The 27,912-nt window shown below is 38.1% G+C and overlaps 1 protein-coding gene across 1 annotated transcript; it reads right to left on the bottom strand.

Annotated features, from left to right (window-relative positions):
* Window positions 1–2,646: 2,646 nt before the first annotated feature.
* emilin2a (elastin microfibril interfacer 2a) lies at window positions 2,647–27,912 on the bottom strand. The gene is made up of 9 exons (XM_038281719.1): window positions 27,604–27,912; window positions 27,018–27,143; window positions 24,143–24,333; window positions 22,057–24,009; window positions 8,108–8,443; window positions 5,668–5,721; window positions 5,238–5,297; window positions 4,970–5,113; window positions 2,647–3,517 (listed from the first exon to the last, which is right to left on the bottom strand). Exons 1-9 carry the CDS (start codon window positions 27,774–27,776, stop codon window positions 3,204–3,206), a joined length of 3,351 nt encoding a protein of 1,116 aa, XP_038137647.1. The 5' UTR covers window positions 27,777–27,912; the 3' UTR covers window positions 2,647–3,203.

Raw genomic sequence — 27,912 nt, 5'->3', positions numbered from 1 at the left:
CTAAATAGGAAGTAGTCTACGCCATTATGACACATAATAAGTAAAGTTTTATCTTCAGCATCTGTGATTTTTATCTGGAATAGAATGATCTAAGGAAGTGTTTAATAGTGGCTGCTTTGTGTTTTGCAGGTTGGAAGTAAGAGTAAAAAACTAAATCTTACAAAAATATGATGGGGGTAACATCCCCACCACCTTGTAGTTGTTTGTGTGCATATTTGTGCATCTGTATGACCGACGAGATTAACTGTTTTTGTTCCTGTCATTAACAGAGGACGAGAAATCCTTTCTAGTTTGGACATAAACAGGAAATACTTGACTGTCCAGGAAGCTTTTAGAAGCCCTTCTTTGGCATTATGTGTAATTTAGAAGATCATGATTTAATGACCAGGATGGCATCTTTCTCCAGAGTAAAACTTTAAATGCTCATAAGGAAACTGAACAAACAGAACCAGTTATCGGGAATTAAAAAAAAGCACAACTTAAGAGAGTGATGGCTACATCTGGTTTCTCTTAGTTCTTTAATATTGCTCTGATGTTTTGTGGTTAACAATGAGTGTTTCTTTTGTTTTTTTATTCCTCAGCTTCTTCTCTACAAAGTTCAAAGTTAGATATGTTTATCTTAGAATTAACAAAAACAATTTCATTCTTTCTATGAAAGTAAAACATATTGTGTGAAAGAATCACACTTCATCCTCTGATTCCAGGATATAAAGTATAAATTGTTTGTTCTTACTGCTGTGAAAAAGGATCCGGTATATATGCTGATAATCACATCTTTGTGTCTCGTTGCCTTGTTCTTCATGGTATTTCTTACAAAAGTATATCATTTGTGTTTTTTTTTGGATGTAATGCTTGATATTTGATTGTTTCTGATTAATATAAATTATGTTATGCTGTTTGATTTATATAGAAATGTGGTTAAAAGTATGTATGAAGAAACAAATCTGTGGTAAGAAGATGAATACAGGCTTAACGAGACTAGCAATATGTGGCTTGTCCCATTTGGAATAAATATCTAACAAATCCATTTGCCTCTGAATTGCTTCTCATTTTAAGCTGATATAGTTCAAAGCAATCATGAGCTGACTTTGAGTCTGATATTTGATTTCAATGAAGAAATGCATAAAATGAATTTAGCTCAACCCCCTTAGGTGTTTCATATTCAGTGGGTTTTACTGAATATCACAAAGATCAAAGATGAATAGTAACAGTAAGCAAAGCAGTTGTGAATAAAAATCAGCGTTTGTCTTTTAGTGTTTAACTGAAACTGATCTAATGTCTAAGTTCTTTGGAAAATTTTCTAGATCTGAGGGATAAGGAGAAACTTTTATCCACACCCCATTTATGTAATAATCCCAGAGAGAGTTTGTTTTTCCCCTCCTAACACAGTCTTTTTTTACTGCAACGTCTGAGACCAGCGAGGTTTATGACATCGTTCAGAGAAAATCTTATGTTGCAATCTTTCATTATTAATCTGCAGTTCCTTCCTTGGAATTTTGTAAAGAAACATTTTTTTTATTGGTTTAGTTCTTGACAATATTACAGTGCCTGTTCCTTTCCACTCCTAAGCTTAGTCATATTGTAAATCCCTTTATTGTCCCACAGTGTGGAAATCGTTCTCTGCATTTTGACCCATCCCCTTGGGGAGCAGTGGGCTGCCATTGTGTGGCGCCCGGGGAGCAATCAGGGGTTAAGGGTCTTACCAGAACCATGGTGGAGGTTGTGGGGATCACACCGGGTAGTTGCGACCTCCTCAGAGCACAAGCGCACTGCTCTAGCCCATTAGGCCAGCACTCCCCTATTTTGAGAACGAAGTAGAAGTTAAATATGGATTAATTAAACATTTTTTTAGATCAAATCTACAATTGTTGTCAGGAACCTCAGGGTTAGCACTATAGAATCCCCTTGTATCCTTCCTACAATGATGGGTTTCCTAAATATCAGGCTCTCAGATCAACCTCCATGTCCTGCAGAAGAGAAGCAACCCGATAGAAAACTGTTAGCATTACATTTCACAGTGGGAATGGAGTATTCTGGGTAATGTGCAATCTTTTGTAATCTCCCACAAATACATTTTTGTGGAACAAAAAAGTTTTTTTTGGTTTCATCTTAGCAGAGCACATTCTTCCTTGACTGCTGTAATGATTTAAAGAGGAATTCTTCTGGATTTCTTCATGCCCCATCCATAAAAACCAGATTAGTAGGATCTACTGTTAATAGTCAACAAATCCTCCCATTTGGGCTGAGTGCTGTATCTGCATTCTTTTATTTGTTTTGCTTTTGAGTTCAGATCTTTGGAGCCATAAATTCAGTGGCTCCACAGATAAACTCCTTGCATTTAGGATGATGAACTAAGCCGTGCTCATCATAGCTTCCTCTCTGATCTACCAACATGTTAGTTGGTCATCAGACATTCAAACACCTTAACATTATTTTAGGTGCACCTGATTCCACAAACATATTGGGGTAGCACATTAAATATGCTTTTATATATATATATATAAAAAATGCTTGCCAATTTTCAAAGCTTTAATTGCAAAACATTGAAATCTGTGTATCATGTTTCCTTCCAGTTCACAATTAGCTACATGTTGATTTCAGCCTGTCATGATAAAAAAAAACAAAAAACTCAACAGTACATTCAGCTTTCTTATAAACACAAAGTTGAAAAATTTAATGAGTATGAGACTCTAGCAAGGCATTGTGTTTTCCAGTTGTGGCTGACCAGTGGTAGTTCTATGAATGAGCTCTTCCTTTTTTCTCTCTCACTGCAATTAAAATGCAATAAATTATTGGATATCCTGGGGATGGCTCAGGGTGTAACTCTCTTTTTAATGTGACCCTGGGAAACTGCCCTTATGGCCTATATCATACAGTGCCACTGTACCTGATGTCCATAGTCTAAAGATGAGTTTTAATCAGGTTTTTATTGGCAAACAGATATTTACAATAGACAAAAAAGTTATTTTCACAATCAATATATTAGATACAAACCCAGCCTCTTGTGCTCAGGTGTCTTTCTATTAGTGGCTTGCAATGTAACAGCTTAATTGAACATATAACTGGGAGTATTCACACAATAACAGCATCACATACCAGCATCCCAATAGGTCAGTGTATAATATGGTTTCTCTTTCATTTTGTCTAGTCCAGGCATATGATAACAATGAGGTCCTTGCTGGTATCGCTCAGCTGCGTTCTGACTATCTTTCGGCTGCCGGTGAGTACAAATAGATGGCATTGTAGGTGGAAAGGACCACTCCGGTGTCGGATGTGGCCAGCTGGCCTCCGGTTCTCACCAGACTGACTCTGTCTCCTTTCCTCAGTGGTAGAATCAGACTGAAGGACACAGTTCCCCCACAGGCGCAGTTGGTGCTGCCTGAGGCTCTGGTTGAGCTCTGCAGCTTGTGAACACTGCGGTTAGAAACGGACAGCACTGCTTCTATGCTCTCCCCTTCTTTTGCAGTCAGCAGACCTGAAATCAAGTATCGGCCTTTGTGCGGTACAGTGAATATTCCTGTGGATGAGGAAAAATGTAGTATTAGTGTCATGCTGTTAAGCCGGCTGAATGCTCAGAAGTCTGCTGTGTTTTATGCATCCACAGCAATGTTGTAAAAAAAAAAAAAAAAACTTTGTTTCTTTTCTTTTTAACTTTAGATCAGGCTAGATTTTTCATTCTTTAGTTTAGCTAGGATTACCAAAATGGCCTGTTTTCCTGTTTTTTTCCCCCCTCGACAACTGCCCTCACCTTATAAACATTAAAAAGGATGGCTTTAACCATTGTAAAACGACTTGATAATGAAAATGCAATGATGTTTTAATACATTTCTAAAAGACAAATATGAGACGACAAAATCTTCAGTCTGAAAGTCAAAGCTTAACAGCATCACAGACCTGAATTCTGCCAAAATGCTTATTTGTACATCTTAAGAAAAAAAAGCCCCATCATTTCATATCCGTTTGGCTCCCCATGCACCAGCTCTGTGTCTATGTCACGATTCATTAAAAAGTTTTATTGCTTCTCTGTTAGTGTCTCTCTTTGACATCAAGTCTATATCAATGCTGTTTTTGTACAGCATGTGGTCAGTCAAAGCAGATTTAAGTTAAACTTCAAACGTTTGTTATATATTGTGTGATATATTGAATGCTTTTGTTCTGTTTGGTTTAAAATAAGTACATGAACAAGTCCATTTTTGGGCCTTTACATGGTTAGAAAACTTCACTGCTATAAAACAAATAAGATGCATATTATTTAATATTCATACACTTTTTTAATCCATTACAGTTTATCTTGAAATTGGTTCCTGATTGGATGCTTGTTTAGATGTTTAAGTCTACTTTGTGCTATTAAATAGGCCATTGCTTCCCAGGGGGATGGGTTATATGCAAAGAGTGCAGTTCCCCATTGTGGGACAATAAAGGGATTTATAATAAGACTAAGCTTAGGAGTGGAAAGGAATAGGCACTGTAATATTGTCAAGAAATAAACCAATAAAAAAAAAAAAAAAGGTTCCTATACAAAATTGACAATATACATATATAGATGTATGTAAGGTGAATAACACAATAAAAAGATAGTATAATTCCTCCTGTGGGGAGACCCAACAAGACACAGAGATGTAGAGTATTATAAAACAACTCATGCAAAATAAAACACAACTGTGTCGGGAGTTTTTTTTTTTTCCTATGGACACAACAAAACCTGCTTAACCAATTCTTCCTGTCATGTTTTATAATGCAGTTCTACTGCTTCTGGGTGACACCAAGAGTTTAAATAAGCTAAACCCTTTTAAAGCATTAGCTTGACTGCATCAGGATGCAACTTAACAGTGCACATTAGTTATAACAAGGAACTGCTTTCCATCTTAAAAGTATCTTAGATTAACTTTTATAAAGTATTTGAATATAAGCAACTATCACTATATAAGCAGGGAAGAATTTTGTAGAGAAAGGGAACATAGGAACGTACCTGTCCGGGGATTATAGTGTCCTCCGTCGTTGACTAGTATCTTGTTGAAACGGATGACTGCCAAACTTCCGTTGCAGGTTGAGCACTGTGTGAGGCCAGCAGAGAAGGAGAACTGGTCTACAGAGATGTTGCTGTCCACTGGAACTAGATCCAAAAAAGCAAAACTTAGTGTTTCTTAATAAGTCCCAGTATATTGCAAAAATATACATTTCTCAAGTAATGTGCACATTTTTGAGAGCTGGAAAAGTAGTGTGAGGAAAGCTCTTACGTGGCGATTCTGCTGCATGTTTATTCATTGGGTTCGAAGGCGCTCTTTCTGTTACCGTAGCTACAAGGTAAAGGATTAGTAAAAAAATGTTAGGATCTTAAACCTTAAAAGGATCTTTTTGCAGGACTGTTTCATTTAAATCTGTTCCTTCTTATAAATGAAAATGAATCTGAGTTGCACAGTAAGCTGAGAATCATCTCTTTTTTTTTTCAAGCCATCTATCTGAACAAGTTAAAACTGGACCAAATGCCTACAGATAACTTTAAATCCTTAAAAATCTGCCCACACCTTCTTGAGAGAAACGCATCTCTCAATCCGCACTCCCTCGCACTTCCAGGCTACAAATTATTCACAGCTTTTTACATTTTTCTTTTTTTTTTTTGCTTGCTCTAATGTAAAATAAAAACTTGCAATGTAACAGCTACAGTACCTCCTTGGCTCGTTGGCTGAGGCTTGAAAGGCGTAGGCTGCAGAGGAGGATAGCCTGGAAGAGACAGATGACACAAACATCATGTTTTATCATCATCTAAAGACGGAGAGAGGTTAGGGTGCTCCTGCCAGTAGCTTGGCTTTCTTTCTAACCAACATACCAGGGATGGTAGAATAAGGGAATAAGAAGAAACACCCAGACATACTAACAAAGTCTTGCAAAAATTCCTGGTTCATGTTTCGCCATGTTACATTTACAATCTTTACTGCCTTACTTTCAGATAGCTTTTCTTAACATAGATGGCTTCCTTCACGCCCCTCTCAAACCACCTATTTTCCTCTTAAGAAGGGGTGTAAGGGAAGCCATTTATTTTAAGAAAGAAAAAACATTAAACAGAGGGGGTGGACTCAGATTTCAGCTTTCAAAAACCTGCAATGCAGCAATTGAGTTGATCCCTTCCCGCTATCATCGCAGCCCCAACCCCTTTACAGGGTACAAGAAGACCTCACCTATTCAGCCAGGCTAACGATTACCTTTAACGACCCCCCTTTCAGAGACAGACAGGTATGGGGCATTGCAGGCTAACAAAAGAAGACTTTGCTGGGCTACTTTATAAAGCCTCCAACTCAACGCTATTTCTGACATTTTTAATTTAGTAAAACCTTCCTGGATAGGAAGCAAAACGTCTTCAAACTTGGAAAGAAAGTCCAGTGGATTGTTTTTTTTTTTTTACTTTTTTGGGATGACTATGAACTGGATGACTGATAATCTTCACCAGCATTTCGGACACAGTAAGCTTGTATGAGAACAGCAACTTTTAAACAGCATGCACGAGGAGAAATGGGCTCCTGCAAGCTCTCGCACGCATTTAATAGGCGTTCCCTCTCGGGAGCGAGTACAGGGTTGTGCGTGTGCATTATTTTTTTTTTAAGTGGGAGGGTCTTTCAAAAGATTTGTAAAAATCCTCCACTATATCTTTAATCTCCCGACTAAGGGCCGGATTTATCAAGATCCAATTTTGTGAGCAGTAATTTGCGCTCGCAAACTGGAATTTTGCGCGAGGGGCTGAACCATGGTTTGCGGGTGATTTAACAAGAGAGATTGCGTAACTGGTGGCAGGTGCAAAACTGTTGGAGACACCCTATTTAAATGATGGTTTTGCACGTTTTGCGGTTTGCGGCAAAGTAGTTTGTACTAGTGCATTAAGAAATTTTAATCTTACAGTTACACCCCCACCCCCTCCAAAAAAAACAAAAAAAAAAACGGTGTTTTGTATTGGCCTGTAGAAAAATGCACATACCAAATGGCTCACAAGAAGTGACTGTGGATGAGATTACTGCGCGTACGCATCCCCGCAGCATTGGCATGTTGCTCCACAGGCGCAGGGGGGAGGTCGGGGTTCTCCGGTAGGGCGTCAGGGCGACATGGCATTTAGAACGTCGGAGAGCACTTCTGAAAAACGAGATTGGGAGATCCCAGCTCTCGCTGCAACCGTACGCTGGAATGACCCACATGCAAAAAAGTGCAATGTTGCAAGGAGTTTTGTGATATCTGGTATTGCGTGGGTCCTCCTTGTGGCTGGCTGCAAATCCATTCGGAGTTCCGCCAACAGCTCCAAAATGTCAATGCTGGATAAACGATATGTTTTGATGATCGTTTCCTCATTCATTCCAAAAATATTCACAAGGAGTGAAAAAATGCGTTCTCTGCGTCTCCTTGCTTCATTTCGATGTCTCCTTCTTGCGACAATAACCGCTGCCATGTGTGCGCAATTATGCATACAGACCATTTGCACCTTCTTTTGAAACGTGTTAAATATAGAGTCAGATACCGTTAGCAAAATTGCTCTCAGGTTTAATAAATCACTTTGCGAGTGCTAAATTAATATATTTACATGTTCTCCTCCCAGGAGACGCACTTTTGCGTGTAAACGCCCCATATTGCATATTCATTGCCGAAAAAGTACTAAATGGATAAGAGGCGCTATTTAGCAAATTGTAAAGACCACATCCTTTTGGCACGCTGTTGATAAATCAGTTTGTACATTTTTTAGCGTGCGCAGTGAAATAGCTCACGTTTTTATACGCGCAAACCTTTGATAGATCCGGCCCTAAGATTATAACTGATCAGTACTGTCCTCTACTCTTTAAAGCCAAACAAGAACTAGACTAACAAGAACAAAACCTCTGTGTTGGTTTTGTAATTATTTATATTGACATGGTGTGAATTTAATTAACTCTAGAGTTAACTAAATCTGTTTTCAGTTATCTTCAGATGAGTAAATTACTAAGAAGTAAAAATTACTGCAAGCGTTCTAATTACCAAATTCCAATATAGAGGAAGATCAAAAGTGCCCTTGTAAAGTTATAAATGAACTGGATTTAAATTAATTGCTAATGATGTCAAAATAAAATTCACCTTCAAGTCCAACAGTGCTCACCTGGTGCTCCAGCAAACCCTTTGACAGGTTTGCTCATCGAGTCCTCCGCTCCTCTGCGTACATTGAGCCGGCGGACGTATCCTGGAGGTCCTGCCTCTCCCGTCTCCACCACAGGTTGGACAGGAGTCACATGCAGGGTTGGCAGGCGGGGATGCTGGGGATACAAGGGCTGGTTTGGTTTCCTAATCCTGATGGTGTGTCTGTTAGCCTGTGCTGGCTGGTTGGGGCTGGAGGACGGTGGAGGAATGATGTGAGGGACATGGAATTGTTTGATCCTGCCTCTGCTCTGAGTTGTATCAGGCAGAGAGGAGGGGCGATCTGGTCTCAGTGCCATTCCTGGGAGAATAAAGGAGAACATATAAAGTTCACTTACATACAAAATATAAAGTATTTCCCAACATAAATCATTTGAAAGATTTTAATGTACCACCTCTATCGCTATCCAATGAATCTATGTATAATAATTTGTTTTTAGGTGACAAAACGACTTGGCCCTAGCACTGCACCTGTTGGTAACATTTTTACCATTATCATACCACAAAGCTCTGTGGGCCAAGCACTGAAATAAGTTCTGAGCAAGGAGATCCATCTAAAGAAGCAGACAACATGGCTGGCTCCCAGATCTCCTAAAGGGATAGACAGACATCACAGTCTTCTCTGAACTGAGGGCAAGCTGTGAGCGTCCTGGGGAAAAATAATCAGAATATCTCGTTACTGGTAGCTTTTTCTAACACTTGGGGTCAGGCTGACTTTTTTTTTTTTCTTTGCAATTGGGTTACAGTAAAAGGTTTTGTTTAAAAGCGTTTTCAGGGCACATGGGGATTTTATCAATTATATGTAGCAAAATCATATAATGTCATTTAGTGAGCTAAGTCTGTTTAAAGTGATCTCACAGCTCTGCTCTCTCACACAGAATACACAAAGGCATCATTATAGACAAAAGTTAGGAAATAGCTGGAGTCCCAAAGGCCACAGTCTACATTGAGCCACATGTTGCTGGTAATCAGGAATGTCTGCTTCCACACAGAAATCATATGATAGTGAGCTTATGTAAGTGTTTCAATAGTGTTGACAAGATTTACCAGCTAAACCTGTTGCTAAAATATCCTGTAAAGTAGGACCATAGAGGCTTCTGTCAATAGGCCACTTATAATCTAACAATTCACTAATCTTACTAGATGGTGATATTATGAACAAATACAAAAAAGGATTTTAAAAAAATAATTATTTCATTTCAATTCAATTCAGTTTATTTATATAGCGCCGATTCACAACACAAGTCATCTCAAGGCACTTTACAATCCACCAGATCATACAGTCAAATTGATTCAAAGTAATTTATCTAAGGAAAACCAGTTGATTGCATCGACTCATTGACTCAAATGCAATCCCTCACACTAAGCATGCTTATAGCGACAGTGGAAAGGAAAAACTCCCTTGTAACAGGAAGAAACCTCCAGCAAAACCAGGCTCATTGTGAGCGGCCATCTGCCGAGGCCGACTGGGGTTCAAGGACAGAACCCGAGACAGAAACAGAGATACAAAATGCAGCTGTAAAAGGATGAAGAGAGCACATCCAGCCAGTCACGGTCAGAGAAACAGGACTACACTGGATTTCAGTGAAAAGAAGCAATCCAATGGATTGGGTGGAAATACATTTCATCAGGCATTTTCCATAAATGGAAATCTATTTTTTTATTACTAATCGGAAAATCACTCAGTGTTTTGTTGAGGTATAAGTATACATTTTCAAAACTGTATATAAGAACCTCCTAAAAATGGGAAAAACAAGAAGACAAGCCAGAAAACCTGTCCTGATCTTATGTAACTACAGGAAAATAGCTACTCCCTCAACATAAAAAAACCCTGAAATTTACAACTGGAATGAACAAGCAAATTTCCCCGAATCTATCAACGCAAGGAGAGGGCAAGAAACACTAAAAACAAAAACAGAAAGAAAAAATACAAAACTCTCTGTCAGAAAATATACCGTATTTTCACGACTATAAGGCGCACTTAAACGTCTTTTTTTTTCCCTCAAAATGTGCGGTGCGCCCTATGGTGCGGTGCGCCCTATGTGTGTTGCAAGTGCGACTTTTGAGACCACCTCATTGAGGAGATGATGAAAGAGTGGCTGAATGTAAGGAGACCAGGTGTTTTTTTTTCCACTCATCACCATTAATCTGTGACTCCATGCGTGCCCATCTCACAGCTGATGTGAAAAACATGGGGAAACAAATTAACGCTGTGCTCGCTGTTCAACCGCTCGACATCGGTGTGAACCGGACCCAGCAGGTGCAGCAGAAGCAGCGAGTTTACATGCAAAGTCAATGGTTGACGCGCGTATAGGCGCAGCAAAAGGTCCCGCAGCGCGTTTTGGTGCAGCACGTCGGGAGCGTTTAAGCATCTGATGCACCGCCAACGCGCTGCTGCTGCTCAGATGGAAAAATTGAAGTTTTGCTGCTGGACGCGCCGCATCAACCAATCAGAGAAGCTGATCTGGGAGCTGGCAGCGAGACAGACAGCGCTCTGATGACATATGATATTAACGCAAATGAAAAGGCTGGGTGAACGCTGTGCTCGCCGTTATCCCGGGGGTCTGACAAAGGAACTTCCACCGCTCGACATCGGTTTGAAGCGGCCGTTCACAGTAAGGCTGCGGGCGGCGTGGGAGCGATGGATGACAGACTGAGACCACAGTTTCAGGATAAATGGAAGGCAGCGCCGGGCAAGTTACGCCACCGTTTGCGGATGGATTGTAGATGGACTGTGTCTGCTGGCTCTGTTGTTCAAGCTTTCGCAAAAGCCGGCATTATTTCTGAGGAGCTGCGCTGCACGGAAAGTGACTCTGACAGCGAAGAAGGGGAAACTGGCATGTCTGATTTAGCGCAGCTGTTTAATTCAGAGGAATGCTGAGGATAACAGAGGATGATGACTTTGATGGGTTTGATTAATACTTTGTAATAAATACATGAATAAAGCACAATCATACTCAGGTTTGCTCCCGCTCTATTTTTCTCCCTGAAAGCTTAATTCAATGGCAGCCTCTGAGCGCGTCTCCTCCGCTTCACCGCGGTGGCTGGCAGGTGTTTTTTCATCTAAATAATCTAAATCTTGCAGCTATATTTGCTGTGATCAGTGGGAATAAATAAGTATAAATATGTTTTTAAGTGAGAAAGGCCACCTGAAAACTTAATAATTGCAGTCAGTTCATCCAGATTATCTATTTCTGTCGGAGGCGCTCAGACCCCCACATACCAGCGGTGCGCTGACAGCAGAAATCTCTTCATCAGCAGCCTGTAGGCTGGGCAGCCTGGGGTTCACCGCGGCTGCTGGCAGGTGTTTTTCATCTAAATAATTTTAGCTGCAGGCACCAGGATACCGGCAATAAAAGCGAACATATTCCGTCAGCAGGTTTCAGGATTTTAAGTTAATTTAGGAGTGATCACAGCGCTGTGTCATCTGTCTCACGGCCAGCTGCCAGGTTTGATTAATACTTTGTAATAAATACATGAATAAAGCACAGTCATACTCAGTTTTGCCCCCGCTGTATTTTTAAATACGCAGTAGAGCTATTTAAAGGTAGTAGAGGACATGTACCTGTATATAAAAAACGCGCCCTATAGTCCGGTGCGCCTTATGTGTGTGTTAAATACAGAAATGGGACACATAACTGAGAGTGCGCCTTTTAGTCCAGTGCGCCTTATGGTCGTGAAAATACGGTAATTAGCTTCTTAATAATGGAGTATGCTACTACACTTAAATATGATTAGATTTTATTGCTTTTTGCACATCTTCACCCAACACTGTGCACATGTGTTTCCTTCATGGTAAAAGCACCACATAGTTTTGTAGCCCCACTTATCCAGACTTCTTACTTAATTTACAAAGATTTATACTTGAAGAGAAGATACTTTAAATCAATGACTTGCATCTGTATCAGATTTGTTAAGAATTTCCAGTCAAAGAGAACTAAGAGCTACACCCTGCAATAATGACCATAAAAGAGCTGTTAAAATGGGAATTATGTGCATTGACAAAAGCCTCTAAAGACTGTGGCACCTTGAATGCACATATATATATATATATATATATATATATATATATATATATATATATATATATATATATATATATATATATATAACATTTTCTTTCTTTCAGTATATAACATTTTTTTTCTTTCAGTATTCATAATCATGTCGGTAATGTAATATTAACACTCAGCACCACTGATTTAAATGAATGAAACATTGCAAAAATATACTATTTGGAACACAGAAGGCCTTTTCCAAATAGATCCCAGGCGGTTCTGTTTAACCATCCATCTGGCCCCAGATTAGTTTTAAATCAGTTTTGAATTTCACAGTGTCTCTTCTTTGTCTGGAGCTTGTGCTGTTCAAACAGACCCAAATGTGTAGTTTTGGGCGCTACGTTTTAGTGCAGTTCATTGATAATTCATTGCAGTCAAGCACAAATAAATTTATCAGTAAGAAAATTTGATTTTTTTTTTAAAGAAGAGGTTAGGTTACAGTGCCTTCCAAAGGACCTCAAACCACAGGAACTTTTTTGCAATCTGTCATGTTGCAACCACAAAAACAGTATGTTTCATTGGGATTCAATGTGATAAATTAAGACAACCTAACGTATGAATGTGAGGTGAAAATTAAAACGTTCAGTTAAATCTGCAACCTGTTTAAAACATCTAGATGTAATCGCAACAATAGGTTCTGCATAGCCTGTGATAGACTCACAACTTGGCCATGGTGTGGATGATCATACTGAATCAGGGGAGCTAATGTAAACATAGAACACTTTGAGTTATAATGGATTAGAATCAAGGGCCAGAGATAAAACACAGATTTTCCATCTATTTTAGGTATTTGGCACCTTATAGATAAGCATGTTAAGCACATATAAGCATTGAAGCAACATTTTTTATAAAGTAAGTTTTCTTTCTATTTCATAGAAATAAAAAATTAGAAAGACATTTCATTGTAAATTCAAAGACAGATCACTCGTAAAGTATCTGAAACTATGTTACATTGCAGCTTGCCAGGTTCTTTCCTATTAGCAAATGAAAAATCATCAACCACCAACAAAATTCAACCCTTTTCCACAAATGATACCACAAACTACTCAGAAGCCACATGTATAATCAGAAATAAATTAAGCTCAGCAATCATTCTGCAGTGAGATAATCAGCAATCTCTTCTTCATTTCCTCCCTGTGCCTCCTTCTAAATACCGACTGCCAGAGTGCATATTTCCCATGAGCCCTCACCCCATTTCACACAGGGGGGGGGACCGCACAGTAAAGAAAAAAAAATTACACAGAGAGGCAGCTTCATATGTATCAGAAAACATCCCCAGAACCAGATGTTAACATTCAGGGGTGAGACTCGGCAGGGTGGTTTTGGTTTTGTCACTTGTGCCTCCTCAGAATTAGGTGACAGCTTGTGAGTATGCAGCAATGCATGAAAACAAAAAGGGGTATTGCATTGGGAAGGCCGATCACGCAACCCAAAACGGTTCCAAGGGTTGGCTGCACAGAGTAGGGCGTGTTTCTTACAGACATACAGTAAGACATCCCTTACAGCCTGCAATACATATTGTCTGATTCTCATTTCAACTCCTTCTGTGCACGAAGACGTAATTTCATCCTCCACCCCAAGTTTTCCAGCAATGTCACTGATGACGGCAGGCCTGAATTGTCTCCTATGTGTGCGTATCTTCTCTGAAGACTTCCAGATGGAATCCTGGGTCAGGAATGGAAACACCCCACCAGCCTTAGATATCTCTCCAGGGAATCACTAGCTGTCAAAGTTCCCCTTAAAATTTTGGCAGGGCCTAAATATGTAAAGGGTGTGTGAGCATATGTCGAAGGAGAGGGCGAGAGATGGGGGGGTTGTCAAATACAATTTTCCATTCTTTTCCAACAGACACCATTTGACTTCAAAGAGCCTTTTAGGTCTCTTACATCTTGTACTTCCTCATCACAGCAGACACATAATCTTCTTGCCTGTCTTACCAATAAAAAGCAAGAGTGATCAATTCCCAAGCATTGATCCATGAAATCAAAGCCTTTTTTTTTATCCCTGCTTTTCTTTTGTGGTTTCTGATGGCCTTCTCTGTCAATATACACTTAGAGCACAGAGTGGAGGATGAGAGAAAGAGAAGTCCTCCGTCACTGCTGGAAGGACAAGTTTAAAGGAAAAACAGTTCAGAAAGACACTGTGGTGAGACAGGAAGAAAAAAGAAAGATAAGTGGTTTAAAAAAAACTGATAAAGGATCAATGGAGAACAAAATGGGTGATTCGTCACTGTAGGACAAAATTAGCAAAACTAGAAAAACTTAGTTAAAAGCCAAAGAATACCCATTTAATAGTTTGGACATTTCTATGTGGATGCAGATCGATTTCCAACTTAATTTGAAAGATATGAGGAGTGGCCTGCATCAGTAAACAGTCTTATTTACTATGAAAGCATCAAAAAGTGCAGTTTGTTATTTTTTTTTTAGCCTATGGGGTACATACAACTCTAAAAAATACAGCACAATCCTGGAGGAATATCAAAGGCTGCTCAACTTAAGATTGGTTCCCCTTCAACCAGGATAACACCTGCATACAGAAAAACAATGGAACAGTTTATACTGCAATAAAACACATAAATGGGATAAAAAAGCACAGACATAAATCCCGTTGAGAACCTGTTCCAAATCGCCTAAAAGTGATATTCACAATTGTTTTCTATCTAATCTGACAGAGATTTTACCATTCCAGAAAGAGTTGTATTGATTTGTGGTTCTAATTTAAGAAAATACCGTAACATTTGAAGCTTATGAAAACCCTTGTAAACAAAGCTTTAGTCGTTTCCGGTATACTCACTAGAGAAGGAATCACTAAAAGACAGACAACCACAAGTTTTCTGGGCTGAACTAAGCAGCTGCAGCTGACAAGTGCCAAGATCTTGCAACTAAAGTCACGCAGTTCCATTTAGGAGTCACAACGCATCGGGGAAAGGCTATTCTAGTTAATCTTTTAGCTATGTATTACAACACCTCCTCTGTTCTCAGCTTCCTCAAGGTCTTCATATGACCGCATAGAGAATATGAGCTTAAATGCTGAGAGGAAACCAACACCAGACTATTAGAACTGGGAGAGTTTGTGGGCATTTCACTCAAACTTTGTTCTTTCTAAACTAAAAAAAAACACAATGTCTTTAACCACACATTGCATCTTACTCTCTTTGTGGAATGTAATATAGCGCTTCAAACAACAAGCTGATCATTACACTCAAATAACTATATATTTTATTTTTGTAGGCATGATTGATGACATCCATGTTAGGACATACTGCCAGCAGTTTAGATTATCTAGACACTTAATATAATTTGGCTACATAATCCAGAAATAATCCAAAGTTTTGCAAACAAGTCTATTGGGTAAACATTGTATTTTACTTTTTCAATGTTGAGATCTCTGTCCAAAAACTAGCACTAGTAGTTATGTAGCTAAGTATAATTACTATTCCATGATGATCTTAAATGATTAAAAAAATCACAGCTTTACTTTGATGCTGTTTTTACATAAATGACATAATGTATAAAATAAAATTTAAAAAAGTTAATCCAATGGCTGATCCATGTAACGAATTTACAGAGATTTCCCAAAATATCTTATTTTAACATAACAAAAACAAAACCATTCTGAATCTAGATTTTTGTGGAAAATATCACACATGTTACGATTTTAATAGTTATAAAGTAACACTGGAAGATTTAAAAGATGGTGATTGGTTAATTATCTGGCTACCTGCACTAGAAATATGCTGCTTAACAGACATGGAGGCTTTTAGTCACATTTCTTTGACCAAAAATACACCCAAATAACCAAACTTGTCTTTTTATGTAAATCAAGGAAACCTGTGTGAGCCTTTTTTTTTTTAACAATGCACAGAAACATGGGGAGGGGGCAAAAAAAAAAAAACACAAATGGCTGGTCAATGTATTTTGGGTTTATCATAAAAAAAAACAAAAAACAAACATAAAAATATGAATAGTATTTAGGTTTATTCTTTCGGCTTTTTTTATCCTGATATACACTGATATCAATTTACTAGATCAGGGTTTCTTAACCCTGGTCCTCAGGGCCCACTGTCCTTCATGTTTTAGATGTGTCTCTACTCTAAGCACACCTGATTCAAATGATTGCATAACTTCCTCAGCAGCCCTCAAATGCTGCAAAAGCCTGTGAATTACATTTCCATTCAATTCAGGTGTGTGAAGGTAGGGAAACATCTAAACATGAAGCACAGTGGGGCCTGAGGACCAGGATAAAGAGACCCTGTGCTACACTACCCAGAACCTGTTTTAACCTTTAGTTAACTAGATAACAATAAAAAAGATATGTATGTTTTTACTGAAAAAATATCTTTAAAATAGCCATTTTATTTTATGACTAAACCTTTATGACTAAAACATAATTATCACCTCAGTATTATAGTATTACCGTAGCCCATTTTCCTAAATTTTCTTCAGGTTAGAAGTTCATGGGCTGTTCGGTGGACGAGACTTTTTAAAATTTTAAATGGATCTAACCTAGCAAACAATCGAAGCGTTATATTCAAAATAGATTATGCATTTACTCAGAAGTGATCGGCATCCAGCTAAAAGAAAGTAAAAAAAAAATTATATTAACATTGGTAACGAGGAACTATGAGGAAGAGCAAAAAGAGCTGCAGTTCTGGGTTTTGGCCGCAGGTGGCAGTAAAGTTAGAAAACTCCATAATACCTCTGGAAAAGATTGAAGCAGGTCTAATAGGCTCTATGCACAGCTCCACTACTTCCTGAATTTAAGGCAGCTCCTTTGTTTCCTGTCTTTCATGATTGGATGCACTGATTAATCCAGGTGTGTATGACCTAAGTAACTGGCCAGACACACCTGGATTAATCAGTTCGTCCAGTAATGAAAGACAGGAAACAAAGGAGCTGCCTTAAATTCAGGAAGTAGTGGAGCTGTGCATAGAGCCCATTCATCATTCCAACACCAAATTAATGATGTAGTTGGATATACAAGGTTTTCCCTAAAACTATAAAGAAATTTCAATAACAACAGATAAAAAAAAAAAAAAAACTAGCAAAGTTATCCTGTATCGCTTTTGAGTTGATACCAAAACAGAGCATTTATAGTTCATATAAAGTTCATATATTTACTTCCACTAAATCCACAAAGAATCTTTGGCGTCATTCACATTCGCAGTGGTACAGTTCACTGAACACTTGCTTATTTTAAGCGAGCATTTGCTTCATTTTGTTTTTCATTTTTGCAGTTTTTGTTTTGTTTTATTCCTTACTAAAAAAAAAGAAGTATCCTAAAGTCTAGAACAAAGCTGCTAAACTTTTTTAAATGACTTGCAGTAGTTAGTAGAAGCACCACAGCAGGACTGTTATTGTTTCATATGGACACAATGTTCTTCATAAATGTAAATTGTAAAAGGCATGTAATAGTGATGACTTTGGATTAAAATATTTTCAGATATTTCTGTAAATTAACAGTTAGCTATGCTTTAATTTGACAACTTTTAATGAGTTAACAGGAGACAAACAAAAACTAATCTAAGAGGGAAATATTTTAGTCAGATGCTGACAAAATTGTCCCTATAGTGAAAGGACATTTTTTCCATTTTAAGTTGTCTCGAACATATAGCCTTTTGAAATGCAGTGGTTACTAAGACCTTTTTGATTCAGAATTACATTTATGCACAATATTCATGCTGCCCTTTCATCCATATAATACCAACCACAGTTCTTACTTCCAACAGATTTTTAACATTGGTCTTTATATCAAGAGTTATTTACACTATCTATAAATTATGTATACATTTTCATATATGTTTTCACAAAAGAATGCACTAGACTGTTCTTCTTAGATTAATCAAAATCTTCTTAAATTAATCTAATAAAAAATACTGAGAACCAAAATATCAGGGAAAACTCAAGTGGGGAACCAGAGATAAGGAAGCAACAAACAACAGACCAGCACTGAGTGACTGCAGAGATGGTGTACATATTGGGAGACTCATTAAGAAACGAGTATTTATTGACATTCCTCAAAGAAATTGAGGTTTTTGGAACAATGTAAATCTTATTAATGTCAAGTTTATGCTTACCACATTAAAACTGGGAACTTGTGCGAGTGTCTAAAGAGATGCAAAATAGACCAAAAGAGCGGAGTGCCATTCTATTTGTTACAATCTAAAAAAGAAAGCAAATATATGAGGGAAGTTCTTTTTGAAAGCAAGTTCTGACGTCGACATAAACATTTGTATGTGCTTTTGTGGTCTATTTCAGATGCAGGACACAAATTAACAGCATTAACATTTTGCTAGACTTGAAAGTTAGGGTAATATTTGGCAACTATTACTTTGTTGGTATATTTAATCCATATAAAAAAGACTTTTTGCAAACTTGCATGCAAACTTTAGTGTGCTATTCTTAGTCTGTTAACTCTTGTAGAATAATAATGTTTTAGCCCTCATATAAAAACCTACATGCATTAGGTCCTATGTTTATTTACTTTGACTAAAAATATCTTACCCATTACAGTTCAGCATATCGTAAGAACTTATGTGCTGAGATGTTTCCTGGCCACAACCAGTTACCAAGGCAACAAGTTATCCGTATGATGCTGTTAATTCAATCTTAGAGCTCAGGAGGTCAGAGGTTTTCTACATTCAAACACAGCTAAGATTGCTTTGATCCGCTGCTATGCAACCTTTATCTAATTCAAGATGGGAAACTGGTGCAGTGTAAGATGGGTTATTGTGCCTCAAAATGCAAACAACCAGCCATATGTTAGTAAAAAAAAATCATAATTGAGCACACAAAAAAGAGATTTTAGAAGGTTTGAATAACGTTGGTGTCTGGTGTGTTATTTGGTGCTCATGGGGAAGTATGTAGATTAATGTTCTCTTTCAAACCGCTGAGGCCTCCACAGAAAAGGTGTTTTTACACTGATATTAATTGCAAACTCTGTTCACTAATAACAGAGTGAACAGAGTTCAATACTTTTGGTGAACACTATGACAATATTAAGAAAATGACTTTGAAACAGCTGCTCTTCTTTGATCTTTCGTAGCTTATTAGAGAAAAAAGTGCCAGCAGATTTTGAATCAAATATCTTGGAAAACTACAGAGGTTATGAAAACAAACACCTTTTAGCAACCACGTGAGTCTGGAAAGAGCTGAAAAGAAACATAAAACTCCTGCCTGCTTATTAATCTCTACACCACAGACATTCATCCATCCTGCCCCCTTCTTTTCCTCAGCTCTCACTCAAGTTATTGTTTTGGACGATGGAGTCGGAAAGGGAGGCACCGACAATCGAGGCCCCAGTTTTTACTTCACAACTCAGGGTAGTTCAAGCATCTGGTCCTGGGCGTGGAGCCCTGCTTCTCCTCATTCTCTTAAGACTGACTTCAGCAGTGAGTGAGTCAGGCCTCTTAATGAAGACCAGATTCCAAGCATCCGACTGAGATCACCCTACGAGAATCTCTGGAGGTTGCTGTGTGTGCATGGGTTTGGAGAAAGAACAGCAGGAGGGGAGTTTTCATTTGTGTTTGTATGCACAGGGAAAATAGGAACTAAGTTTAGGGTCTGAAGTACTGTGATATGAGTGAAAAAGCTTTATCATGGTGAAAGAAAGAAGCCTCGCCAATCATTCCAAGCTATTCATAGCAGAGGTGGAGAAGATAACGCAGTCTGCTCATGCACTCAGACTGTAACAGGAGAGGGAAATCAATAATAGAATAGTGAAAACTACATTCTTATATTTACCTGCCTCTTTTCCCTAGAATAAAACGAATGAACTTAACCCGAAACAAGCCACAGGAAGTGTGGCCACTGCTTTATGCTGTCAGGACATATTGAATGACACTGTCAAGGAAAGCATAGGAAGCCAAATAAACCCATACCCTCCCCCTATGGGAAAAACCCTGCAGTCCTTCGCCAGATCTGATAATTTCCTTTCTAATACTGCATTTAAACCAAGCAAAGCAGAGTGGATTACATGGAGGATTATCTTGAGGAAGGGTTTGTGTTTACACAGACAATAATCACATTTAATAAACTTGAATGTTGAAAGCAAAAGAGGAAGCGAAAAAAGATAAAATCTACTAGATGAAACAGTTTGTTTCCTTTATTTATTCATTTATTTCTGACTTGGCTGCACTAATGAGGGTGCTCACTGTGCACTATAATGTGAATGATCTCTCAAAACATAAAAAAGTGGCATGATGTTCAGCCAATTACTGTCATCATACCTCGTCGATAAAACTCTATTAGCTAAATGAAGCAAACAAACAAAGTGTTTTTTTTTTAGTTTCTTTTCAGTAACTCTCGGGATATGAAGAGTTAGACTATTCTAGCACGAACCTTAATCATCCTTTCAACAGACAAATCTCTAATTTGGTCCAAAAATAGTTCTAATGAAAAGGCTTTCATAAAGTATATACCATTTTTACATTGAAGTTTTTATGCATGTTTCAAGTACAATTTTCCAATGTATATATCTTATGAGCAACTTTTTGTCAGAGCACACCATGTACAGCTCAATAGTCCTTTTAATTAAAATGTCATACTCACTGTCAGCAGAGTATGACTATATTAATACGTCTTTACACAATGTTTACCAGCATTACTATATATAATCATTGCAACTGTCCCCAACAGTACATTGTCTTATGTAATGTTTTCCATTTACAGTTTATTCAAAGCCATAGTAACAATGGCACTATGGAAACACATTTAAAATATACCTAGTCCAGTCATAGCTGTGAGATGTAAAATCATACATCCAATTTTCATGCTCTCTTGTCCGTGCAAGGTTGCAGGAGACTCATGACTATCTCTAGCGGTTATAGGATCACAGACCTTGAAAAGTCACCATGAAAATGCAACAGAGAGGCACAGAATTGATAACCATGTACAAAAACACTGAGAGAAGTATAAAGGGACCTAACATTCATGTTTTTGGCAGTGGTGTCAAGTAAGAAAGTACAAATATTTTACCTTACTTAAGTATAAATTTGGGATATCTATACTTTACTGGAGTAATTATTTTTTTTTTTTAGAACTTTTTACTTTTTACAGTTTTTTTGCAATTATCTCTACTTTCTACTCTTTGCATTTTAAAAGTAAACTCATAACTTTTAGTTTCATTTAAGCTCATATTGTTTACAGCCTTTTGGTTTAAAAAGAAAAATCTAAATAATCAAAATAATTTGTTTTATCCAGACAATTAAGTTCTTTGTGGTTGGACTCAGTGCTACACCAACTTGTTGTTCGCCACATACCAAAGTAAATTGTTGTTCATGATTATGCAAAGTTAAATTTGACACTGTTACCATTAGTTAGACTAAAAAAACTACTACCCTATTAAAGGAATATTTTTCTACAATTCTGAATCATACCTTCCCTATATTTAGAGTAACCAGTATAAGATTTGAATCATCTGCCCTTAACATTTTTTGCTGCATTACTTTTATTTGAGTAAAAATGTTAAATTGATACTCTAACTTCTACAAACTTGTTTTTAAACAGTAGGATTTTTACTTCTACTTGAGTAAAAAACATGAATAATTTTGTCATCTCTGGTTTTTGTCCGTCTCCAGGGCTTTCATGATGCTAAGCAGTAGTGCTAACATCTGCTATTCTGTCCAGCCCCACCAAAACATGTAAATAAAGGTTAAGTAGATTGACCAGTTTTTAAAAATCTATACCACTGAGCCAATCAAATATATATACATCACTCAAAAAAAAGTAATCAATTGCACAACCTTGCTAAAACTAATTAAGCTTGGCACTAAAAGTCATATATTGAACTTTCTTGTCATAATTCCTTTAACAAAAATCATTAAAAATACCAGTTATGCATCAACTAGTCCACTCACCTGGCTCTTTGGCAGCAACATCTTTCAAAACATGCTTTGTTATCATGGACATCTGGGCCTGTAGCTTCCGCAAGGAATTGGACAGTGTGGTAATGTCTGCACCATGATTTCCACAAGTTGTGTTCATCCTTTGAATACAGTTCTGCAGCCCCCCAACATGTCTCTCCAAGCCATCTTTTAGCTCTTTGATGTTAACAGAAACTCCATCCAACCTTCCACAGATCTTTTCAAGCCGGCTTACACGTCCACCTATAGCTGAGATCCCGTCAGAAACACCTTGAGTGTTTTGCCTACAATCGGTCAATTCAGAAGAGACCTGTGTGCTAAGTGCTTCGAGTCTGTTCTTCAGGTCTTGTATCTGATGGCTGCTGCCATCAACTGAAGCTGGGTTGGGTTGCAGTGGATTTCCTTGGCCAGTCAGATCTGTATTGCAGCAGGTTAAGCTTATTCTTTGAATTTCCTGGTCGGATTTAATCATGGAGTCAGTTAACCCGGTGACAGTACCAGCCAAGCCGAGCACGTTTTCTTGAAGATTAATCAGCCCCTTCTGGAAATCCTGCATAGTCTTTAACTGTCTCTGATATCCGACTGACTGACTTTGAAAAAGGTTATCCAGCTGTTTGAGCTTCTCTGTGTTAGAACTTACATCTGTGTTCAGAACATCCAAGTTATCCCTGTACCGATTTAGGTCTTTCACAATGTTTTCCACATGATCAGTACTAGGTACAGTTTTACTTTGATCAGCTCTGATAACAGAGCTTGAGCATCCAGCAGAGCACAATTTCTCAACATCCTGAACTTTCTCATTCAATCCCTGGAGGACGAGCTTGTTTTTGTCAACCTCTGCCTGAAAGGCATCCACTGAGTCGCCAGACACTCTTCCAAAGGAGCTGTTGTTCATTTCTACCAGCATGTTTGTAAACTGGTCCTCAGTGGTGATCAAACGCTGATCCAGCAACTGTCGCAGTGCTTCCACTTCGTCTGCAATTCGTCGCGTTAACGTATCTTCAATGTAGAAACAATGGGCTTCTGCATTTTGTTCTGTAATATTAACACGTGCCTCTAGCTCTTGAATCAGTAGACCTAAATCCCCCATTTCCTGAATGGAAGATAAATGACCTAGTTCATTGTCAAAACGGACATTAAGGATTCTATACGCCTCTGCTATGCGATCAATTTCCCGCCATATATCTTTATGGTCACTATAGTCCTTCTTCTCTCTGGATGGTTCTATCTGTCTTTGAGTCTGGACAGGTCCATCAGAGGCAGCCATGTCCAAACGTATTGTTCGAATCTCCTTTCTAAGATCAGCCTCCTTGCTCTCCAAAAGCTTGGTCAACATGACACGAATTTCGTCATTGCCATCTTTGCAAGTCTTTTGCACCGTCGAGATCTTGTCATCACAAATATTCTGCAATTTGGCCATTTGTTCCTCCACATTCTTCTCCAGCTCAGTCTTCAATTTTTCCATTTTGCCATCAATATAGGTTTGCATACCTTCAAATTCAGCTAAAGCTGAAGTCTGAGACTGAGAGGCATCCATTAAGACACGTATCTGCCCCTCATGACTTATTGTGATTCCCTTTAGGTCTTCCAAAGCTTCTTCCTTGCTTCGCAGGGCGTTATCAATATCATCCAAACGAGTTTCTATTTTCTCTAATGTTTTGTCTCCAGCAACTCCTCCCCTGGTGGCCTGATGGCCATCTAACACCACAGGAGTCTCCTCTGCATTGTTGCTATTTTCTGGCGGACGCATGTCATTCAGAAGTGTCACCAGCATCTTTTTTGTGTCGTCCTGCAGGTCTGTGCGAAGGTTGGTGGTTAATCTCGTTAGAGCAGACTGAAGATCCAAGACCGTCTGGGAGAGACGCTGAACTTCACCTTCAAGCAAATGCACTTTATCTGTGGCACCATGTCGACTCTCATAAAGCGAGGTCTCCCTCCTCTCGGCCCCTAGAATTATTCAACACGTTATTACATTATAATACAGCAATAACAAAAACTGTTTTTTAAATAATCACCTAGAAAATAACAGTACTTTTACAGTTGTTTTTTTCTTACTATGAACAGAAGATACGTTTCTTACTCTGTGCTTGTCTGGGCAAGTATCCGGGATTTGGTGGGAGGTAAGAAGGCACTCCCCTTGCTGTTTGCCGATCTGTAGTTGGTTTTAAATCCTTACAGTCAGGACCTCTGTAACCAGGACAGCATTTCCACTCCAACTCTGTGACCTTCTTGAAGGCAATCCTGTACATGGGTCTAAACCTGGTTTGGTATCTGTAATAAAAAAGGAAAATCATGAACATGTCCTGCATTATCTTAAATGCAAAAAGAGGCCATTTGATGTTTAAAGTGTAAATCGTCATCAAATTAACCCCTATGGGTTACTGTTATAATGCATTTTTATATGGGAGGTTTTTTTTAGCTTAACAGAAAACTAGAGGTTCAAATAATATTTAATAAAAAAATTTAAATAAAATAATAATAAAACTTAAAAAAACACCCCTTTTCAAAATGCACATATCTTATATATTGTTTTAGTATTGAATTGCATCTCCCTGTTAAAAACTAATTTCCTAGATAAGTGAAAAAACTATAATTTAAAATTATATGTGCCAAGGTTATTAATAACAGTATCGAGGTTTGGTGGCACTGATTAATTATAATAAAACCTTAAATAAAAAGTTACTGAACAAATTATAAAATGCAACTTTCACTGTGTTTATGTTTATGGCTTTTAGCTATTGATTACAGGAGGTTTTGAAGGAGAAAACTGATTTACTTGTTAGGTATATCTCACTGTTTAAATAATAACAATCTGCTGAAGCTATTGTTGTTACTGCAAACATTTCTCTCCCGTGTATTTCCAACCGCTTCGTACATGTTGAAGAAAACGAAATCTTCCAGGCCAAATAAATGTTCCCTAGTAAAATACTGGATGACATCACTTCTCTGCAAGCTAGGGTCATGTCATGCAAGAACATCTGGAAAAATTATGTCTTGAAAAAAAAACTTTTCTCAACTGAAACTAATAACAATATCATAGGTATAAGGAAAGAAAAAATAAACGGTCAAAATCTGTGGGGCAGCTCATAATGCATCCCTCAACAATGTGAAGTCAAATCGAATTTCATCTAAAGATAAATTGAAGTTCTCTCGCTGTTGTGCAAACACTTACGGCCCAGTGACTTAACAGTGATCAGCTTCCTGGAATCATTTCCACCTCAAGGAGCCTAGCTGCATCTCTTTGAGTAAGTGGACCACAGAGCTAAACCACAGACTGCATGAGCTTTGAACTGAAAATGATTCACAAAACAAAATATGTAGTTGTGACACAGAATCTTCCAGGAAATAATCCTAACTGAGTGTATGTTTTCCAGTAGATATGCAACTATGGACAATGGCATTTAATACTCTCAACAAAATAAGGATTGTCTTAAATGTAGTATAATCAATTGCAATTTTTTAATGTTTCAAAGCCAGTAGGTATTAATTGGAAATCGGGATCTGTATTTCAAACCATGGCAATATTGTGTCCTTTTAAAATTCTAATTAAAGCAGTTCCTCAAATCTGCATAAAATCAATTTAAATTCTAACAGAAAATAAAAAGATATTCCCCTACTTTGACTGCTATAGTCAGAGATTGTTTTAATTAGGAAATACTAACTTGATTACTGAATAATTGTGAAACATTTGTTGATATATAGCTAATATTTAGAGACAAGAAACCTCTATGCTAAAATCAGAGCATACTAAAATGTAGGATTCCAATTAGTGTAACAAAATAAAAAACATAGTTTTAAACAGGACAACAAATGGGCTGATTTAATTCTGTTTGGACAGTATCAGGGTAGTAGTAACCAAACATTGGATCAATAAATTGACGAAGTTGATTTGATCAGAGAACAGATCAGCAGTACCCTCTTCATTCCTAAAAAAAATCTCCAATTGAAACCTCACAAGGATAATCAGCAGATTAAAATGGTTTGATATGTTAATAGGGTAACTTTATGACATATAATATCAAACTTTATACATTATTTATGATCAATAGCGTAGCGACACAACAATATCTACCCCACCGTAGACAACCGACCCAAAACGTGCCCCATAAATCATTTCATCATTCTTCACCTTCACTAGACATGGATATACTTTAGTATATTCTGCTGTAAAATGAATCTTATCGGGCTCTTGGGGCTACCTTGAGTTTCACAGCCCCCCTCCTCACCCACGTTCTCTTCATTCATCTCCTGGTCACAATATATACTCAATATGGCAGCAACGTCACCCCATTTTGGGACGTTTTTTTTTCCGTTCTTCCAGCAGCTCTTCTTTGCTTTTTCTTTTCTGGAAACCGCTTAAGTACCTCTTTTTGGTATCCATCGTCGCTAACACATTGTATGTAACGGTTACGGTTTTAATTGGATTACCCATAATTCCAAGTCGTAGTGTAAAAAACTAAAATACTCAAATACATTCTTTTAAGATCTTTATTGCGGTTTAAAACATACTATATGAGTATATTTTTTACCAACTGTCTAATGAAGGGGGGCCTACCGGGTGTCAATGACGGGGCCCCTTAGAGGTCGGGGGCCCCTAAGCAACTGCAGTCTCTGCTTACTGATAGTTACGCCTTTGTTTATGATGACTATGACTTTTCCCTAACAATAGCAAATGAGATTTTTCACTTAGGTTAATATATATCTAAATCTAATGGACAAGAGTTTCTAGTTGCTATTTTAATGTTTGTGTTTTCAGTTCTGTTCTGGGTTGTTTCGAATCTTTAAGCTCAATTTTGGATGGGCTTTATTGGGATGAAGGGCATGTTTAGTTTGCTCTCACAATTTTTTTTCTAGCTGTAAAAAAAGTGCCTACACATGTTTCTTATACATCTAAACTACAACAACATAAAAACATGCAACTATGCACCCCCTTCCTGGGCTCTCTAGTTACTCACGTCACTTGCTGCTGGCAGTCGGGCTGGTAGGGCGGGCAGGGGGCCACCATAGGTTCCTGGAAGCCCTCAACATTCCCCTGCACGACACAGCTCACGTTCCTCTGAACCACATAGGCGCACCAGTTCCTGTTAATAGAGGTATTGTGAAGACAGGGATACTCTTTAAATCCACGCAGGACAGAAAGAACATAATTAACTCCACATGTTTATGGCATTTAAGCTGAGAGGTCCCTCCCATCGGGTTATTCCTCATTTAGTCTTATTTTTGTTTATCATTAACCGTTGGATGTGCGATAATACTGCGTAATCTGCGGCATTTCAACGTTTATCTAACTTATCGCCTTTGTGTGGAGCCAGATTTAGCCCAGAGCTGATAAGCGAGTAATTAAAGACTGCAAATGAAAAGTAAGGGGGCTAAAACATCCCTGATATGGGTTTGATCCTGTTTGTGAAAAGTTATCGCACTTTATTGGTAACAAAAAAGGTGTTGTTTTTTTGTGTTGTTGTTAAACCTCCGTTACAAGAAACGTATTAAACATTGTGTTAAATTTCAAGATTCTTATAATAAAATAAAATAAAAACTCACCTATTTCGATGTCTGTGGACCGGTCCAGTGTGCGCAGACCCGTGGAATAAGTCATAATAAGACGGGGAGCCGTGGGTAATGTGGAAGTTTAGGATCAGAGTGAAAACAGCCCACCACCAGTCCATCTCTATGTGCCTGCTTTTCATATTTAAAAAAAGTGCAAACATATGCATTTTTCCCCTACCCTTAAAATAAACTAGGCCTACCCTGTTATTGAGCCAGACGCGGTCAAACTCTAGAGTTGCATCGTCTCTGAAACTGAACTCCAAAAAGTGAACTTTGGGAAAGTCCGCATTCACTGCAAACTCC

Source organism: Cyprinodon tularosa, unplaced genomic scaffold (assembly GCF_016077235.1).
Source record: "Cyprinodon tularosa strain WSP-4 unplaced genomic scaffold, ASM1607723v1 ctg174, whole genome shotgun sequence".
Taxonomy (NCBI): domain Eukaryota; kingdom Metazoa; phylum Chordata; class Actinopteri; order Cyprinodontiformes; family Cyprinodontidae; genus Cyprinodon; species Cyprinodon tularosa.
This window is presented reverse-complemented; position numbering and strand designations above follow the sequence as displayed.

Excerpts from the sequence above, each read along its gene's own strand:
- emilin2a (XM_038281719.1), bottom strand. The coding sequence starts at position 27,776 with ATGCATATGTTTGCACTTTTTTTAAATATGAAAAGCAGGCACATAGAG. Across the intron at positions 5,722-8,107 it reads AGGGTTTGCTGGAGCACCAG|GCTATCCTCCTCTGCAGCCT; the intron begins GTGAGCACTGTT and ends TGTCTCTTCCAG. Across the intron at positions 5,298-5,667 it reads TCAGCCAACGAGCCAAGGAG|CTACGGTAACAGAAAGAGCG; the intron begins GTACTGTAGCTG and ends TTTACCTTGTAG.